The 19,495-nt window shown below is 56.0% G+C and overlaps 1 protein-coding gene across 1 annotated transcript in view; it reads left to right on the top strand.

The window, feature by feature from the left end:
* Positions 1 to 701: 701 nt before the first annotated feature.
* GRIK1 (glutamate ionotropic receptor kainate type subunit 1) overlaps positions 702 to 19,495 on the top strand; it is a gene marked incomplete at its 3' end in the record, with an annotated part of 110,483 nt that continues 91,689 nt past the window's right edge. The window contains exon 1 of the mRNA XM_079767440.1: positions 702 to 822. Coding sequence (XP_079623566.1) covers positions 708 to 822 — 115 coding nt within the window. The 5' untranslated portion in view covers positions 702 to 707. The remainder of the gene's footprint in view (positions 823 to 19,495) is intronic.

Below are 19,495 nucleotides of genomic sequence, written 5' to 3'. Positions count from 1 at the left end.
GTCCGGTGTGGGGGCGGGGTCCGGGCCCGGTCCGGGTCCAGATGGAGGAAGTGCCCTGATGCCCGAACCAGCGCCTCCTCCTGCCATCCTCGCAGGCTGGGCGGGCGCTCGCCATTCCCGGGAACAGGCGCCAGCAGGGGTCTCCGTCCCCAACCGGAGGCGCCCGGACCCCACGGCGCGGGGACGTCACCCGCGAGCCCCGCCCCTCGCCGCTCTGCTCTCGAGTTTCCCATAAACGCAGCGCCAAGTTGGGGGCTCAGGAGGCTGGGGGTGCAGGAGGCTGTGCTCGCCTGTGTGCGGGGTCCCTGGGCCGGAGGGCGGGGCGGGGAGCCGGCGGCTCGGACCCCACTCACCTGCTGGAGCGCCCGCGCCTCCCCGCGCCTCTCCGCGCCCCGCAACGGGGACCTCGCTGCCCAGCGCGGCCGCAACTTTCCTCCGCGCCTGGCTCCGGGCTGGGGAGCGGGAGGCGCCCGGTGACCGAAGTCGGGGTGCACGGCGATGGGCTAGCGCCGAGGCCGGAGCCGGGCGCCCGTGGTCCCCCCGCGTCCCCGCTCCCTACGCGCCCCCCGCGGTCCCCACGCGCGGGCTCCCGCTCCAACCGCGGGCAGCGCGGGGCGCAGACGCCGAGCCTCGCGGAGCCCCCGGAGCATGAGGCGGCCCCGGCCCGGCCCCGCTCCGCGTGGCGCGTGAACCGAGCGGCTGGGAAGATGGGGCCCCGCGCGGCGCCCAGGCAGCCCCGGCTCCGGAGCGGGGACCCCCGCGCGCTGCTCTGCGTCCTGTGCGCGCTGTTCCCGCAGGCGGCCCCGCAGGCGCTGCGCATCGGTGAGTGGGGCCCGGGGAGGCGGGGGCGCTGGGGGCTGGGAGGGGGCAGGGCAGGGGGAGCCGCCGTGTCCCCGGTCCTGGCTCCCGCCCTGGGCACCGGTGAGGGGCTTTCCCTCTGCGCTCCGGGCGCGGAGGGGTGGGGGAGGGGGGATGGGGAGCGGGGCAGGGCCAGGTCTCCTCCCGGGCTCCCCGCCCGCCCTGGGGTCCTGGCTGCAGCCGGGGCGGGGCGCGGAGAGATGCTCTCCCTACGCTTTGCGAGCATCTGCCCCCCCCCTTACGCCCCCCCCCCGCCCTCCCCTCCGCGCAGCCCTGGCCGTGGGTCTGGTCCTCACAGGCGCCCGGATCTGGGTGGAAGAGGGGACCTCAGGGACCTGGGGGTCCCCTCCAAGTTTTCTCCCTGTGTCTGTCCTCCCACGGGGAGTCTCCAGAGTCCGAGCTTCCCGGCAGCGCAGGCTGAGGTGCCCTTGGCTGAGGGTTCAGGACTCGGAGGGGGTCAGCGCACCAGCACCCAAGGGCCCCTGTGCTCCCCAGTCTGCGTCCTGGGGCCGAGCTGATGGTCTGAATGGGGGGCTTGCTGGGTCTGGACTTCCCTCCAGGGGTGAGGAGAGAGTAGAAGGCTGGGGCGGGGGGTGGCGCTGGGGAAGACAGGGCGGCAGGTGTGGGCGCCAGGCAGGTGAGGGCGCCGGGCAGGTGTAGGCGTTGGACAGGTGTGGGCACCGGGCAGGTGAGGGCGCCGGACAGGTGTGGGCACCAGGCAGGTGTGGGCGCCGGGCAGGTGAGGGCGCCGGGCAGGTGAGGGTGTCGGGCAGGTGTGGGCGCCGGGCAGGTGAGGGCGCCGGGCAGGTGTGGGCGCCGAGCAGGTGTGGGCACCGAGCAGGTGAGGGCGCCGGGCAGGTGTGGGCGCCGGGTAGGTGTGGGCACCGAGCAGGTGAGGGCGCCGGGCAGGTGTGGGCACCGAGCAGGTGTGGGCGCCGGGTAGGTGTGGGCACCGAGCAGGTGTGGGCGCCGGGCAGGTGAGGGCGCCGGGTAGGTGTGGGCGCCGGGTAAGTGTGGGCGCCGGGCAGGTGTGGGCGTCGGGCAGGTGTGGGCACCGAGCAGGTGAGGGCGCCGGGCAGGTGAGGGCGCCGGGCAGGTGAGGGCGCCGGGCAGGTGTGGGCGCCGGGCAGGTGTGGGCACCGAGCAGGTGTGGGCACCGGGCACCCGCATGTAGGGACAGACGCAGGTCTGGTCTGCGAGGCCCTGAGGGTGCCGGGAGGGAGGCTGTTTGGGTTGAGAAAGCTCTTCCCTTCCCTGAGTCTCCACTGACCCCTCCTGACCCCGCCTCCTGAGCTCTTAGAGAGGAGCCCCAGGGGAGGGTGACCCCGGGTCCCCAGCTTCTCCAGCTCCCCCCCCAACCCCCCCCCCCCCCCCCCCCCGCCGCCACAGCTCCCAACCACACGCTTCCCGGGGCCCAGGGAACGTGCTGGGCCTGCCGCGCCTCTGCTCAGCCCGCCCCCGAGCGGCGGAGATTTCCAGTAACTTTCCCGGGTCTGACCGGCCGTGAGCCAACCCCATGCGCACATGCAGAGCCCGGTCCTCCTGGCGGAACGAAGGTGCCCAGGTCCTCGCAGACGGAGTGTGACTGCCATGAAGGCATTTTCTCCGGAAAGAAAAGGTCCCGACACAGACTCCACGGCAGACGCCTTTCCCGCCGACGGGTCGCGATGACGTGCGTTTGATGGGTGATCCCTATGATTGGGTAGTTCACGGCCTGTTAAGAGTCCCGATGTATCCCTTTTACAAAAGGAAAAGGGAAAGGAATCCCACTCACAGCCAGGACAGGCTCGAGCCTTCATGCCCGCTTCTGTTTTGCGGGTTTTGGGGTTCGTTCGGTTGGTTGGTTTGGGAAGCCATCAGCCTCAGGGACGCCAGGAAGGAAGTTCTTGTCCCCAACACCAAGTAAACGAGGAGATGTGACAACGTCCAGCGCTGACGAGCTCGGCGGGGGTCTCGCTGGTACTTCACACGTTTGAAAAGAGGCACCTCCAGCCCCTCCCTGCACAGGGAGCTCACGGTGGCTTCTCCTCCCTGCACCCCGGGTCTAACGGAGCCCAGAGGGAGGGGAGGAGGGGGAGGATGTGTCTGCTCTCCAATGGGATGCTCAGCCAGCTCCGGGCTCCACTCTCATCCGTGTAGACACGGTTTTCAAAGTGGGAAGAGCCCACCAGGAGGCGTGGACCTCAGAGCAGATGCTGGAGATAACGAGACGCCCTTTTCCAGCGAGAGCCGGAGGCACAGAGTGAGCCGGCCTGGCCTGGCGGACACCCGCCCCGCACCGAGGACCAGGCTCACTTTTCAATGGCATCTCAGCGCCATGGAAACCAGCGTTAGCGGAGGGAGGCCTGCCTCTCTACAGTGCGTTCCGTCAGTTAAGTCCACGCCAAACACAAAACATGACACGAGTTGGGGAACCAAGCGTGTGTGTGTGTGTGTGTGTGTGTGTGTGTGTTTGTGTGTTTGTGTGTGTATGTGTGTGTGCGCGCGCGTGTGCATGCGTGCGTGCGTGCGTGCGTGTGTGTGTGTGTGTGTAGGAAAGGAAAGAGAGGGTTACTGCATCTTTATCTCTTCTCTCTCCTTTCTCCTTCCAACAAACGACCAACCGTTCCACGAACCAGCGGGCCAACAGCAGGGCTGTGATGGCTCCTGTGAGCGTTCTAGAACGTTCCTGAGGTGCAGGGCGGGCGGATGCCGGGCACTTCGCCCAGCACTCCTGCAGGGAAGGCCCCCACGTGCCTGGACGGCGATTACTCGTCTGCTGTGCTTGCCCGAGTGTCACTGACACTTCAGCTGCTGAGGACAGTGAACGGAAGGTGTTCGCTCTGGGACCAAGTTCATATGCCCAACACACCCTGCACACCCTGCTCACCCTGCACACCCTACACACCTACACACCCTGCACACCCTGCACAACCTATACACCCTGCACACCCTGCACACCCTGCACACCCTACATACCCTACACACCCTACACACCCTGCACACCCGGCACACCCTACACACCTACACACCCTGCACACCCTGCACACCTACACACCCTGCGCACCCTGCACACCCTACACACCCTGCACACCCTACTCACCCTACACACCCTGCACACCCTACATACCCTACACACCCTACACACCCTGCACACCCGGCACACCCTACACACCTACACACCTACACACCCTGCACACCCTGCACACCTACACACCCTGCGCACCCTGCACACACTACACACCCTGCACACCCTACTCACCCTACACACCCTGCACACCCTACACACCCTGCACACACTACACACCCTGCACACCCTACTCACCCTACACACCCTGCACACCCTACACACCCTGCACACCCTGCACACACTACACACCCTGCACACCCTACTCACCCTGCACACACTGCACACCAGACACACCTACACACCCTACACACCCTGCACACCCTGCACACCCTACACACCTACACACCCTGCACACCCTACACACCCTACACACCCTGCACACCCTGCACACCCTACACACCTACACACCCTGCACACCAGGAAGGTGCTGAGTGTGTGCACACCCATGGTGCCCACACGGGTGCTGCGTGTCTGCTGCAGGCTCATGATCCTACAGAGTGGGCGCCTGCAGAGGGCTGCGGGTGGGGGTGCACTAATGTGACTCCCACACCCCAAAGGGTTCCCGGCAGCTGCACGGAGGAGAGATACGGCCCCATCCTTGTCTACAGGATGCGAGGTCATTCCTGCCGTGCTGGGTACCCCTGTGTATGTGAACAAGCAGTAACGTCTCCCTCCCTCTCTCTCTCTCACACACACATACACACACACACTCACACACACACAACTGCGTTTTATGGTCCCATGGCCACACAACCTTACCTTGCAGAGCAGGGCCTGGGGGACCTGTGCCCACCGCCATCCCTGGGGAAAGAAGAACGACTCCACGTGCGTCTGCCGTTTCTGGGGCAGATGGCCCTGTTTCTGGTAACAGCAGCAGAAAGGCACATCACGTAGCACCAGGGGTCCTCACACTTTTTAAACAGGGGGCCAGTTCACTGTCCCTCAGACCGGTGGAGGGCCGGACTATAGTTTAAAAAAACTATGAACAAATTCCTGTGCACACTGCACATGTCTTATTTTGAAGTAAAAAAACAAAACAGCAAAAAACACCCGCCTGTGGCCCGCGGGCCGTAGTTTGAGGACACCTGCGTAGTACTATTCCCGTCCTCTCAGCACGCACAACCTCAGCGGTGCGGGCCCTGCAGAGTCTTAGAGCTGCGTGGTGGGTAGCCAGCTGTCAACCGCGATTTGGTGTCAGGAAGCAGAGGTTTGCGTCCCATCCCTCAGACTCACCGGATACGTGTCTCGTGGGCCAGGCCTGTGCTTTGCGTCTGAAACAGTGACTGGAGACCATGGCGCCCGGACGATGTCCTTGGTACGAGTGCGTGCAATAGAAGGGGAGGCGGCTTGGCACAGATAGGACGGCATCGGCAGCGTTACCCGTTGCCCCTGGAACAACATGGGTCACACTGCACGGGGCCGCTTACTCGGATTGTCTTCGTAAACGCCGGCACGGGTTTGGATCCGCAGCGGGGAGTCCCCGGGCGCGGAGGGCAGGCCGTCTGCATTGACTGACTTGCACCGTCTCACTTCAGGGACGTGGGCCTGTGTGGATTTGGGTCTCTGGGGGGTCCTGGGAGAATCCTGGGTGGAGGCTAGGGGACAGCTGAGTTTTCGGGAAGTCAGAAGTTACACGCGGAATCTCAAGCGCACGGTGGTCATCGTCCGTGACCCGCCCGCATTGTTCAAGAGTCAACTTGCTTCGTTGTCGTTTTGTTTTTACTTTTTTAAAACGACTGACGTTTTCTTTCTGGACGGGGACTTACTGGTCGTAGGTGAGGTGGTGTCTTCCAGGAGGCACTGCGAGAGCTTACGTGGAATGCGTGGCCCGTGAGGAGCCCACGGAGCCGCCCCCCCCTCTCCCTTAATGAGCAGGAGGGAGTTCCGTGCTTTCGAAGAGTTTGTTTTTCGGCTCAAGTCAGTGCGGGCGGTGTTTTCCCTCGGAGTCTCCTGAGGCAGCTTTGTGTGTTAAAGGCCCTTGTAATTCTCAGTAAAGGAACCAGTTTCTTCTGTTTAACCCGGTAACTTCCGGCCGGCGGCCCCAGGAATTGTGAAAACGTGCAACACCTGACCGTTGACAGTCAGGGGCGCCGGCCTCTCTTCCCCGAGATCGTCTGGTCAGCAAATGACCACAGCCAGCACAGCCATAGCCGTCTGGTGCGAATGAGTCAAAATTATACCGACTTTTTAATCAGATCGGGGGCGGGGGGGAATCACAGTTTGTGGTGTGCTCTCTCTCAGTAGATCTCTGTCTGTCACTCTCTCTCGCTCTCTCTCTCACACACACACACACACACACACACACACACACACACACGATCAGTAATTAGCTTACGTGCCATGAGACGAGAAAGGTTGACAATCACTGGTTTGATCCATTGACCCCCGAAGTTGGATGCTCAGAGGACTTACTGGCATCACAGCAATGAATGTCCCCCAGGACTCACGCCCCCCCCTCCCCCCCGGGGACACACGGAGGAAACACTGGCCAGTAGAACGGGGATTTCTACACTCGGGTGAGAATGCACGTGGCTCCTCCCATCGCTTCCTCAGTCCCGCTCAATTCCTGCCCGCCCTCCGCTCTCTGATTTCAGAGAGGAAGGGAGAGGGAGGGAGAGAGAGAAGCATCAATGATGAGAGCGAATCATGGATCGGCTGCCTCCTGCACGCCCCCCAGTGGGGATCTAGCCTGCAACCCCCGCATGTGCCCGGAATCAAATGGTGACCTCCTGGTTCATAGGTCGACACTTAACTACTGAGCCACCCAGCCAGGCCGGCTCTCTAAGTCCTCAGCCTCCTCTTCGGTGCTGGCTGACTAAATGCACCTGAAACCCCGCCCGTCTCCCATCTTCTGAGGAGTGAGCGGTTTGCTGCCATCCTGACGGGGAAGCAAAGCACACAATAAAACAGCGCCGGCGTCGGTCGGCGCTCCTTAGATTCCTGCTGAATCGCGCTCCGGAGGAGTGAAAACGTGCTGACTTCAAAGTAGAACCGTGTGCGTCTGCTTTTACTTAACAGGAACTCGGCGATTCGCCGTTCTTCCTGCCATCGGTGATCCGTGTGGAGACGACGGTCACTTCCCCCCACCGTCTCCTTAGGAAGGAGAATTAAAGTGGACTGTGTGTTGCCCTGAGCAGGCTCACACGCATCGGCTGTGTTCAGGCAAAGCGTCTGCTCTGTTTGATGGATGACAGCTCGCCCCCAAGTGGTTACTCGACACGTTAACTTCCTGGTGTGTCAGCGGAGGGGGCCGGGGACGCATCCTCCCTCGCCCCCCACCTGCGTCCTGAGAGAAACGGGCGACGGCCTGGGGCTGAGGCAGGGGCGTGAGGATGGCCCTGGCGCGTCTTCAGTGCCAGGAAAGGAAGGAAGGGCAGGCCGGTGGGTCGTTACAGAGACCCCGCCCCAAGCACTGCTGATGCCACGGCTGGAGATGGAGCAATAACACTGTTAGCAGTAACCCCCGGCCGGCATGGCTCCGTGGTTGGGCGTCGACCTATGAACCAGGAGGCCAGGGTTCGATTCCGGTCAGGGCACATGCCCGGGTTGTGGGCTCAATCCCCAGCAGGGGTCATGCAGGAAACAGCCGATCAGTGATTCTCTCACATCATCGATGTTTTTCTCTCTCTCTCCCTCTCCCTTCCTCTCTGAAATATTTATATCAAAGTATCCACAAATCCACACTGATGTAGAAAGATGGTCGAATGGATCGAGACGTAGTTACGTACCCGAGTGGAGAGAAGAGACAGCTGTCGGGCAGGAGGGACAGGAGGGCGGCCAGCACCCCCGGGGGTAGATCGTGCTGCGATGGGCACTTTGCCCGTTGGTTTTCCTCCCAAGAGCCAGACTCCCACTCCAGTCACGAGAAAAGCGCCGGGCACTGACGGCCTCCGTCCCACAGAATCCCCGCCGCCGCTCTGCCGCTCCGCGAGGGTCACAAAAACAAAGAAACTCGGAGGAGCCGGTGGCCGCGATGAACACCCGTCACGCGTGTTGAGTGGGATCTCGCAGCGGAGAGAGGACATGAGGTAAACACGGAGCCGGTGAGTGAAGACGGATGGTACTTCCTAACAGTGTGTGCATGTGGTTTATTGATTTTCACAGACGCCCCACACTCATGGGAAGATGTTAATAACAGGGAAATTCGGTGCAGAGGGTGTGAGAACTCTCTCTACTACATCTCCACCTTTTGTGTAAATCTAACACTCACCTAAAAAGTAAAGAAATAGAGTCCATTGGGGAGAAAACCTCAATCCAATCCATATCCAGGCGCTGGAGACTGCAGTGGAGAGGCGGGAAGTGGGGAGAAGGTGGGCGCCCTGGGGCCAGCCGAGCATTGCTGTCGGAGGCCAGAGCTGGCACAGAGCGCGAGAGGCGGGTCAGGTCATGCTGGTCATGGGTTTGGGCATTAAGAGCAGGCTCCATCCACCCTGGCCGGTTTTGCTCAGTGGATAGAGCTTCGGCCTGCAGACTGAAGGGTCCCGGGTCCGATTCCAGTCAAGGACACGTACCTCAGTTGCAGGCTCCCCAGGCCCTGGTCGGGGCGCGTGCAGGCGGCAACCAATTGATGTGTTTCTTTCACATCGATGTTTCTGTCTCTCCCTCTCTCTTCCACTCGCTATAAAAGGCTAAGTTGACTCGCGCAGGCGCGACACATATAAAGCTCTCGCTGGCGCCTGGCGCACGCGTGTGTGTTGATCTGTCATTGTTGATCGTGAATTTGGTGGACACTTCTATTATAGAGAAAGGGTGAAATGCGATATTAAAATATGTCTTCTAATGAATTTCCTTTCAATGTGCACGAATCCGTGCACCGGCCACTAGTGAATTGATAAAACGAAAGGTTCCTGTCCCGTCTGTAAAACGGCTCCACGAGCTACAGTGAGTCGCCAAGCTCCTTCCATCCCACGTATTTACCATTTCGGCGTTTGCAGTCCTTGTCGGGTCCCTCTCTGTCGCTCAGTAATGTGAACGCAGGGCCCCCGACATGGCACAGAGTAGCACCTCCCAGCACAGCAGCCTGGAAATGTCTGGAACTGGCTGGCATCTTCTCAGAAAAATAATATGCAGGACAGAGGCGGGCAGGGCAGCTTCTTCAGGGCCTGGGAACGAGGGACGATGCCACACTGTCAATCAACACATGACCATCCAATCAGCACCGTCTGCAGACAGCATCATCCCAGTCAGAGGCAAAGGGTGGAGATACCACACTGTCAATCAACCCATGGCCATCCAATCAGCACCGTACTTCATGCATCTTCAGAGGGCATCATCCCGGCCAGAGGCAATGGTAAGACTCCATGTGTATAGACCAGGGGTTCCCAACCTTGTTTTGGCCACACCCCCGTGAGCATCTCTAACATCCTGGTGCCCCCCTGTGACACAGAATCCTTGTTGTTCAAAAAGCGAACCCCCATTCACGGGGAGGAAGCCTGAAAGGCCATGAACTTGGTCTAAACAAGCCCCCAAAGAACCTGGCAGCCATGGAAGAGAAAAATAAAAGGACGGAAGGACCATGGGGGTACTGAGGAAGACGTCACTAAGAAACTGTTAAAAACATAATAATAATATGAAGTGATGTGAAAAAATAGCAAAGTTTCAAAACATATAGTAGAGAAGTGAAATGCATAAAATGTCACAACATCTATTTACATGCTGTATATGAGGCCCCTAGGATCACAAGGAATGCAAAAAATTCTCTGTTCATAACTCACTCTCAAATTGCCCCCCTTAAAGTCCAATTGCCCCCCCCCCCGGAGCATGTGCCCCACGTTGGGAACCGCTGGTCTAGACCCACTTACACACCCACGTGCACACACCCAAACGGCCCGGCGTCCTGGAAGGCGGATTCTGGAACCCGCCCAAGTCCGTCCTGGTGTCCAGCAGTGGCACTTGCTCCTGGTGGATATTGGGAAAATCATGTTACGTCCTGTTGTCTGGTCTTATGAATCGAACACGAATGTTTAAGATTCTTTTGTCCAAAAGAAATCCACGATCCTCTCTACACTTTTCCCCCAAAAGCTGCTCAAGAAGACGATGTGTTTGGGAGCGTGAAAGTGCAGGACCCGGTTTTTAAAATTAAGTAAAAGAGGGAATTTGCGTTTTCGCTATTTTAAAACCAAGAGCTGTTTCCATTCAGTTTTCCAAGGATAGCTTGAGTCCATGTACTTCTAACATGTCGTCGTGAAGAAAACTGGTTTAAGGGGAAAGGAAATGAAGACGACTCTGTGTGGGGTGGATTTTTTTCCCTCTGTGTTGCCTTTTCTGAGAGGCCTAGTCTCCAGGCACATTGTTAAAGATATAACCATTTCTGCATAATGAAGACCTAAGTGTATATTAAATTCTTCCAGGATGCAAGGAACAATAGGAAGAAACACATTTGTAAGATAATTGTGAAATCACTTCTATTCAATCCACGGAAATTATTTTTCCCACAATGATTGGTAGTTGTTGAAGAAGTAAATAGAGAGGAAACATTTCAAAATTAAAACAGGTTAGTGGCATGACCAATTCACCCAGGGTGTCTCCCCTGAAGGTCTAGGCGTCTCCCTGTTGGTTGGGTTAGGGTTAGGGTTAGGGTTAGGGTTAGGGTTAGGGTTTGGGTTTGGGTTTGGGTTCGGGTTAGGGTATGTGCATGTGGATGTGTAAGTGGGTCTATAGAGTGGTACTCAGGGGAGACAGGTTGGGGTGACCCTCCGTCTCTTCGCCGTATTTATCAAGAGCATCTCATGAATCTGCCTCCTCCTGTGGGAGCCCACCTGCCTGCTGCCCGGACGCCAAGCGGCACAGTGCCCGGCACCGGGGCTGGACGCCCGTGGATGGGACCAGGAACGGTCAGGAGGCGGCAGCGGTGCCCTCGATGTGCACCCCAGACGTTTCCCTGCTCAGCCTCCCAGCAGGTTTCCCTGAGAATGTCCCTTCCTGCAAACGGCATGCACACTGTTCCGTGACATTTGTTTGTTTGTTTTCCGTCGGTGGCCAGGACAGGTGCCCTTCAGTGAACGCACCTGATACAAAGCATGGACGCCCCTCCCGGTGGTCTGTGCTGTGAAGATGCCCAGAAAATGGAGACTTTTTTTTTTTTTGGCCTTCAAAGTCGTTCAACGTCAATAGAAGAGCTATAACCTGCACAGGTGACTGTGAGGGAAGAGACGAGGCCTATTTATCAATATTTTATGCTCTTAAATGTCAGCCCCACGCCTCCCGGGTGTGGGGAGCTGGGCACATTGTCGGCTTCTCTCCACATGGTTTTCTCGTCTGTGAAATGGGACTGATGCCGCGAGAGGAGCCGACCTCCCCGTGGAGGGCACGGAGCCCGGGGCCAGGAGCACGCGAGGGGCCAGAACGTTCCCTCTGAGCAGCGTTGCTCTTTCTGCTTCTGCAAATAACTCTTTGTGGTTCAGAAGACGGTTCCTCATCTGCGGCGTGTCTAGTCCGCTCGTCCGCTCGGGCGGCCATAACCAGACCCCATGGGCTGGTGGCTTGAGTCCACACCTTGCAGGTCACAGTCCTGGAGGCTGAGGGCGGGACCAGGGGTGCCGGTGAGAGCCCTGCCCGGCCTGTCCCTGTCCCTGTTTCTCTAGTTTCCCCACGTGAGGGAGTGAGGACAGCAGTCTCTTCCTCTTCTTAGACCATCGTCCCCTCAGGGCCTCATCCTGGGGACCCCGTGTAGCCCAGTGATCTCTCACAGCCGCACACATCGGCGGTCAGGCTGGCAAAGCTCGAAGTCCGGGTCACAGACATCTTGTGCGTCGCGCTCAGCAAGTCTAGGTGCGGCTCGTGTCACATCACACCTGTTTCTGAGTCGAGAAACTTCAAGGTGAGAGGATGAGTGAAGTGCCCACGGTCAGGACCGAGACAGGGATGAGCCAGGATTGCCGAACTGGGGGCAGGTTTTTCACCTTATCACGTGCCCCACCCCGGAAAGAAGCCACATAATGAATGTTACAGACACTGCTCATTCTCAGAACGTTCATCACAGAGAGCCGTGGTCGGCAAACTCACCAGTCCACAGAGCCAAACATCAACAGCACAACGATTGGAATTTCTTTGGAGAGCCAAATTTTTTAAACTTAAACTTCTTCTCACGCCACTTCTTCCAAATAGACTCGCCCAGGCCGTGGTATTTTGTGGAAGAGCCACCCTCAAGGGGCCAAAGAGCCGCATGTGGCTCGTGAGCCGCAGTTTGCCGACCACAGACATGGAGGGTCAAAAGTCTCTGCATGTCTGATGCTCAGCGCAAATGTATTTATATTCTCGAGCATCAGAGCTTGGGAGGTGGGACGCGGCTTCATTAAATCCCTCTGTGGCCCCGAGCTCACGGAAACCCTGCCGGAGCCCGTACAATCATCACCCATGGGCCAGGTGCCTCGAGAAGGCTGCGGCTCGGGGGAAACAGACACCCAGTCCCTGGGGAGAGAGTCCAGTCCGAGGGCGAAGTTACTCCCTGGGAGTTCCCGCTCTTTGCTTTCGATGAATTAGGGAGGCTCTCCAAGCTCGGGAATGGGGGTTCTGTGCTAGCAGGCGCTTCCTTTCCACACAAGCCGAGTCGGGGAGGAAGTGGTGACGCCATTTGGAAAGGAGATCACGGAACGAGCCGCCCAGAGCTCAGCTCTCGGGGCCTCAGCGTGACGACCGCCGCCCGGAGTGGACGCTGCTCGTTCAATCCGAGAAGCTCCCAGCTGTGGATTGTTCACTCCTTTCGCTCCCGCGTCACTCGCGTGGCTGGGAAACGCATGCGTGTGCACCCTGCTCTGAGGCGGGCACGGCTGCTGGGAGCTCTCAGAGCAGGTGGCGCCCCAACTCAGCCAGAGGAAGGTCAGGACAACACTAATCAACTAGCCCAACTGCGGCCACAGAGCAAGCCAACATACTTTTTAAAAATATATTGTTATTGATCTCAGAGAGGAAGGGAGAGGAAGAGACAGAACATCCCTGATGAGAGAGAATCACCAATCGGCTGCCTCCTGCACGCCCCACACTGGGGATGGAGCCCGCAACCCAGGCATGTGCCCTGACAGGAATCGAACCCTGACCTCCTCCTGGTTAATAGGTCAACACTCAACCACTGAGCCACGATGGCTGGGCCCAACATCTACACTAATAAAAGAGTAACATGCTAATTGACCATACCTTTGTGACGCCCACCAGCCAATCAGGAGTGACTATGCAAATTAACCCAACAAAGATGGCAGGTTAATTTGCATACACAGGCTCAGAGTGGCCAGGGGTGGGGCGGGATGCTTGCGTCATCTCCATGACAACAACGCAGGCGGTCCGCACCACCCCAGCTGCTCTGGGCCTCTGGGCAGAGTGGGAAGGTGAAAAGGTGGCTCGGGCCAGAGCAAAGGCGGTGCCAGCAGCCAGGGCAAGGAAGGCCCATTCTTGCATGAATTTTCATGCATTGGGCCTCTAGTACTTTTATAAACTAAAAAATAAGTTTCATTGGGATCAACATAAGAAATTGAAAATAGGTACAGGCCTGTTTTAAGTCCTTAAATCCATTGTCTCGCTTTTCATTTTCATAAGCTTTCTGTAACTGGCACAAGATACACTCAATTCATATAAAGCCATTCTCAGGATCAATTAACTCCTAACGTCAATAACTTTTGTAAGTACTTTAGTGATATCTGCAATCACATCGATGCATTTCTTTCCAATCACATCAGCAAACGCATTGTTCTTTGCTGCTTTCTTTCTTTCCTCCCTCCCGCTCCCCCTGCCCCCACCCCAGGCCTCATTTCTGATCATTTCAGGCGGGTAGAGTGCTATTCCGATGTCCACTTACAACATCAAAGCCCCAGATGGCCGGGAACATTGTCTATATCTATGTTACACACCTCCTGGTGGCTTCAGTCGCCTCCAGCCCTGGTTTCCTATTCGTTTGCTTTTGTCCTCTCTCCTCATCCTGGTCCTTTCTGCCTTCACTGCTGTCTTACTGGCAGGTCGTCAGATACCCACCCTCCTGATACGTTCTCGGGATTTTGAGTTAATAAACCCGAATATTTGTGCCCAGCCATTAAAGACAGTTCTGTACAACCGTGTGGAGTTCGGCCAAATGCTTACCTTCCCCTGAGAGCGTTCTGGGCTGCATTTCAAGCCCATAGCACGGTGAAGCCGAATTGCCTCGTGGACTGAAAACAGGACCCGCCCTGAGGAGCTTCCTGTCCTCCAGCGAGGCCGCGTTCCTGCTGGTCCGGCCTCGTTCCTGCTGGTCCGGCCTCGTTCCTGCTGGTCCGGCCTCGTTCCTGCTGGTCCAGCCTCGTTCCTGCTGGTCCTGCGTTTCTCACGTCGCGAGGGCTTTTCGTTGACGCGTCAGCTCCCAGCACCCAGGCCAGCGGGCTTCTTTGGGGCGATTTTGGACACGTGGTCAGCCTACGACTTCACAGTGTTAGTTCCTCCAAGTGCCTGGGAATTAGACGTGGCTTTTTAGTGACTCATCCTTGAATCTCTTGAGGGATAAACATTATGCGCGTAGGTCTGTGGCCCCCAATAATTTCAGTAAAGGGGCTGCTGCTCCCCCGTCACTCGGGGTCTCCACACTTCTCCGCGGATCCCTTCACGGGAGAATAAATGCCTCTTCGGAAGTCCTGCAGCCCTTTGCCCACCGCTCAGGGTGTCCAGGCTTAGAGGACCGACAGTCTCCAAATGAACAAAGTCACCGTTTGTTTCTTTCTAATTCTTACTGCTTAGCGTGGATTTCAACAAACTAAACTAAAGCGATTTTAATTTTTTAAGTATGTTTTTATTGATTTGAGAGAGAGAGAGGGGGGAGAGGGAGAGAGAGAGAAACATCAACATGAGAGAGAATCATGGGTCCATTGCCTCCTGCACGCCCCCTGCTGGGGATGGAGCCCAAACCAGGGCATGTGCCCTGACCGGGAATCAAACAGGTGGCCTCTTGGTGCGTGGGAGGATGCTCAACCACTGAACCACCCTGCGGGGCGGAATCGGGGGGCGGGGGGGGGGGGTTGGGAGGAGGCTAGTTTAATTTGATTCTGTTAGAAGGTATTGGCTTTGGTGACCACAAAAAAAACATGTCTTTCTCATAGTCTAGTTTCTCCTCACAGTCATATTTTAGTCACGTAATCATGTATTAATGACTGTCAAGCTCTCTCAGAAAATTCACTTGTTTTTGTTGCAATAGCCATTATAAACCCTAACGGAATAGCTGATAATTTGGTTAATATTGTATAAACTAATAAAACATGAGGCGACACAGCCAATAGAGTCATTTGTCATGATCTTGGAGCCTTTAAATATCTTTGCAACACGTAAAGAGCACTACTAAATATTGCATTTGCCACTTTAGGAAAGTTTGATTAACAAAATGGGTAGCTTCGAACATTAGAGTAGACACAAATCCTTTTTTAAGGGGGGCTGTTTGTTCGACAAGCATGTCTCTGGAAATGGGTACAGACTCAGACAAGAGGATTTTTAATGAAATTTAAACCTGGCCGGCCTGGCTCAGTGGCTGAGCAGCAACCTATGAACCAGGAGGTCAGGGTTCGATTCCCGGTCAGGGCACAAGCCCGGGTTGTGGGCTCCATCCCCAGTGGGAGGCGTGCAGGAGGCAGCCGATCCATGGTTCTCTCTCATCATTGATGTTCCTATCTCTCTCTCTCCATCTCTCTCCCTCTCTGAAATCAATAAAAACATATTTAAAAAACAAATAAATAAGTAAATGAAATTTTATTTTATTTTTTAAGTAAGGGTTTTTAACATATTTTTATAAAGGTTTTCTGTACCGAACACTGAAAGTTTACAATATATCTAGGGGGGAAATTCATCTACCAATGCTACTTTGTGGAGAAAAACCTTGAAGAGCTTTTACCACTTCATTGAATAACCTGTGAGCAGAGGTCACACCTGCAGGGAAGGTCCCTGGCACCAGGGAATCGTACTCATGGCCTCAGGTTCCCTGTTCACTGGGCGATGGGCAAGCTGATAGAACTGTTCACCTTTATTGCATAAACCAGGGGCCCAGTGCACGAAATTCGTGCATGGGGGGCGGAGGCAGGGGGGGTGTCCCTCAGCCCAGCCTGCACCCTCTCCAATCTGGGACCCCTCGAGGGATGCCCGACTGCCCGTTTAGGTCTGATCCTGGTGGGATGGGGCCTAAACGGGCAGTCAGACATCCCTCTCACAATCCAGGACTGCTGGCTCCCAACTGCTTGCCTGCCTGCCTGCCTGATTGCCCCTAACTGCTTTTCCTGCCAGCCTGATCACCCCCTAACCACTCCCCTGCCAGCCTGATCGATGCCTAACTGCTCCCCTGACAGCCCGATTGGCCCTAACTGCCCTCGCCTGCCAGCCTGGTCACCCCTAACTGCCCTCCCCTGCAGGACTGGTCCCCCAAACTGCCCTCCCCTGCAGGCCTGGTCCCCCCCAACTGCCCTCCCCTGCCAGCCCAGTCACCCCTAACTGCCCTCCCCTGCTGGCCATCTTGTGGCGGCCATCTTGTGTCCACATGGGGACGGCCATCTTGTGTGTTGGAGTGACGGTCAATTTGCATATTACTCTTTTATTAGATAGGATGGGTAAATAACACTCGTCACCAGTTTAGCTGTAACGCCCTGGAAATGTGTAAACTTTATGTTATAATGAATCGCGTTGAGTGAACACCCTAAGATGCAGGAGCCTCACAGGCCAGCTGGCGAGTGACATGATTTTAAAAACGCCTCCTGGGAGCTTGTTGTGAGGAATATCCTTTGGTTTCTAACGTGCCTTCGGGGGAAGGAGTAGGTGGGAGTTTCCTGAAGCTAAACTCAGCTTTCCGCTTTCTTCCCGCCATATTGGGGATTTGGCCCACCCAGAGGGAAAGAGGGTGGGGCTGGGGAGCAGGAAGCAGATTGAGGAGGCGGGGGGGGGCGGGGGGAGAGGGAGAAATAGGTCACAATAGGAAGTGGAAGACAGTGGAAAGACGGGTTGATGTCTGGGAAATGGAGGTATTTGAGAATTAGGGCGATAATAAGTGATGATTTTGATTATATGCTTTTAATTAATCGAATTATAAATGAAGGAAATCTGCATAAACCCTTGGAACAGAGCGGTTTTGTTTTCCTGGTCTTCTGTGGTCTGTGTGACTTGATTAACAGATGTCGGTGCTCTTTAAATCTAAGCCACCCCCTCGGGCAGGGCTGCGGGGCTGCCAGTGCCAGCAGAGGGGACCCTCATCAGACAGACCGGGCCGCAGGGTCCGCTGCTTCAACTCGCTTCACGTGCAGACGAGGATTCTACATCCCCGAAAGGTGTTCTAGGTGAAAAGGGGTCAGTTTTTTACCAAAACTATAAACCCTAAATATAATTGTGTATCTATTTGGTTATATTTTACTAGAGGCCCAGTGCACAAAATTCGTGCACTCGGGGGGGGGTGGACCCTCAGCACAGCCTGCGCCCTCTCGCAGTCTGGGAGCCCTCGGGGGATGTCCAACTGACAGGGAGCGGGCCTAAGCCATCAGTTGGACATCCTTAGCGCTGCCACAAGGCGGGAGAGGCTCCCGCCACCACCGCTGCACTCGCCTGCCTTGAGACCGGCTCAGGGTTTCTGGCTGAGCAGCACTACCCCTGTGGGAGCGCTCTGACCACCAGGGGGCAGCTTCTACCCCCTGGTGGTCAGTGCATGTCATAGCGACCGGTTGTTCCGCTGTCAGGCCGAATCCGACTCTCTGACATCCCCCAAGGGGTCCCAGATGGCGAGAGGGTGCAGGCCAGGCCTAAGGACCCCACTGGTGCACAATTGGGGCCAGAGAGGGACACAGGAGGTTGGCCAGCCGGGGAGGGACCGTGGGAGGGCTCCAGGGTGTGTCCGGCCCATCTCACTCAGTCCTGATCAGCCGGACCCCAGCAGCAAGCTAACCTACTGGTCAGAGAGTCTTCCCTGGTGGTCAGTGCATGTCATAGCAAGCGGTTGAGTGGCCTTAGCATATCATTAGCATACTATGTTTTGATTGGTTGAACAGCCGACTGGATGACTGGACACTTAGCACATTAGGCTTTTATTATATAGGATTGGTTTTCAACACAGAATGGTCAGGCGCAGTTTCTAACATTGAAGTAAGAACTGAAAAATAGCCCTGGCCAGTTTGGCTCAGTGGGTAGAGCGACGGCCTGCAGGTCCCGGGTTCGATTGGTTCAAGGGCACGCACCTCGGTGGCAGGCTCCTCCCCAGCCTGGGCCCTGGTTGGGGCGCGTGTAGGAGGCAACCAATTGATGTGTTTCTCTCACATCGATGTTTCTCTCTGTCTTTCCTTCTCTCTTCCACTCTCTCTAAAAATCAATGGAAAAATATCCTTGGGTGAGGATTAAAAAAAAAGAAGTCCTAACACCGGTCTGCCTCAGTGGATAGAGCGTCAGCCTGCCGACTGAAGGGTCCCAGGTTCGATTCCGGTCAAGGGCATGTACCTTGGTTGCGGGCACATCCCCAGTAGGGGGTGTTACAGGAGGCAGCTGATCGATGTTTCCCTCTCATCGATCTTTCTAACTCTCTATCCCTCTCCCTTCCTCTCTGTAAAAAAAAAAATCAATAAAAATATATTTTTTTAAAAAAGAAGAACTGAAAAATGGCCACTGTTCTACACTAATCTGCCATTCTCCTTGGAAGCTGCAATCTTAAACTGAGCAGCAAGTTCAGAGCCCGTGGCACGTGGCTGTGACCGTGGCACGTGGCCGTGGCCGTGGGGATGGGTCTACCCTTCAGCTCCCTGACTGTCAGCCTAGCTCTCACTCTCATCCATGTCCAATGCATCTCATCATTTATTTTCTACATAATGAATTTTAAAACTTTATGGTAACGGTCTAATTGCTTTAAAATGCATTAGCTTCAATTCTCAATTGCTCCTAATTATAATATAATTTAAATATATATTTAGAGCGACTAAAAGTAATTTTTATTAGAGGCATCAAGTTTGCCTCGGATTATCATTTATAGCACATCCAGCTACTTCCTTTAATAGGATAAGCATCTAATTATCATGTAATCAGCTGAATACTGTTGTAGACTCTACCACTTCGATTCTGTTATAAAACTGAGATATGTTACTGGGGACCTTCTTAGGGTGGGACACACTTTAGTTTTCATGGTTCATTAATTAACACAAAATAGGAGGTAAGAGCGGTGAAACTTTTACAGAACTCTGAATTTTATTTTCGACTCTCAGTCCTTCACTCATGTGAATGACGGTGAGTCATTTCTGCATAGAAGTAGGAATTAAATAAAAAGTATCAGAGATCACCGAATCGCAACGATGCAAACTTATAGCCGGTGGATTGTTTAAAAAGCGTGCGTGCTGTGTGCTTCGCTGGAATTCAGGGTGATATTTGTTTTGCTTGGGTTTTACTTTAGTTTGTTTCATCCTGGATTCTTCCCGAGGGAGAAGCAAACGAGTTTTAAATCTGCAGTAAGTTACCGACCAGGAGGGCACCGACCTCACTCTGCTCAGTTGTGACGGCAGTGGGCGCCGTGTGTGAGGCGGGCAGTGGGCGCCGTGTGTGAAGCGGGCAGTGGGCGCCCTGTGTGAAGTGGGCCGC

The sequence above is a fragment of the Cnephaeus nilssonii genome (genome assembly GCF_951640355.1).
Source record: "Cnephaeus nilssonii genome assembly, chromosome: 3".
NCBI classification, from domain to species: Eukaryota; Metazoa; Chordata; class Mammalia; order Chiroptera; family Vespertilionidae; genus Cnephaeus; species Cnephaeus nilssonii.
Note: the sequence above shows the minus strand (reverse complement) of the source record. Positions and strands in the feature narration are given on the sequence as shown.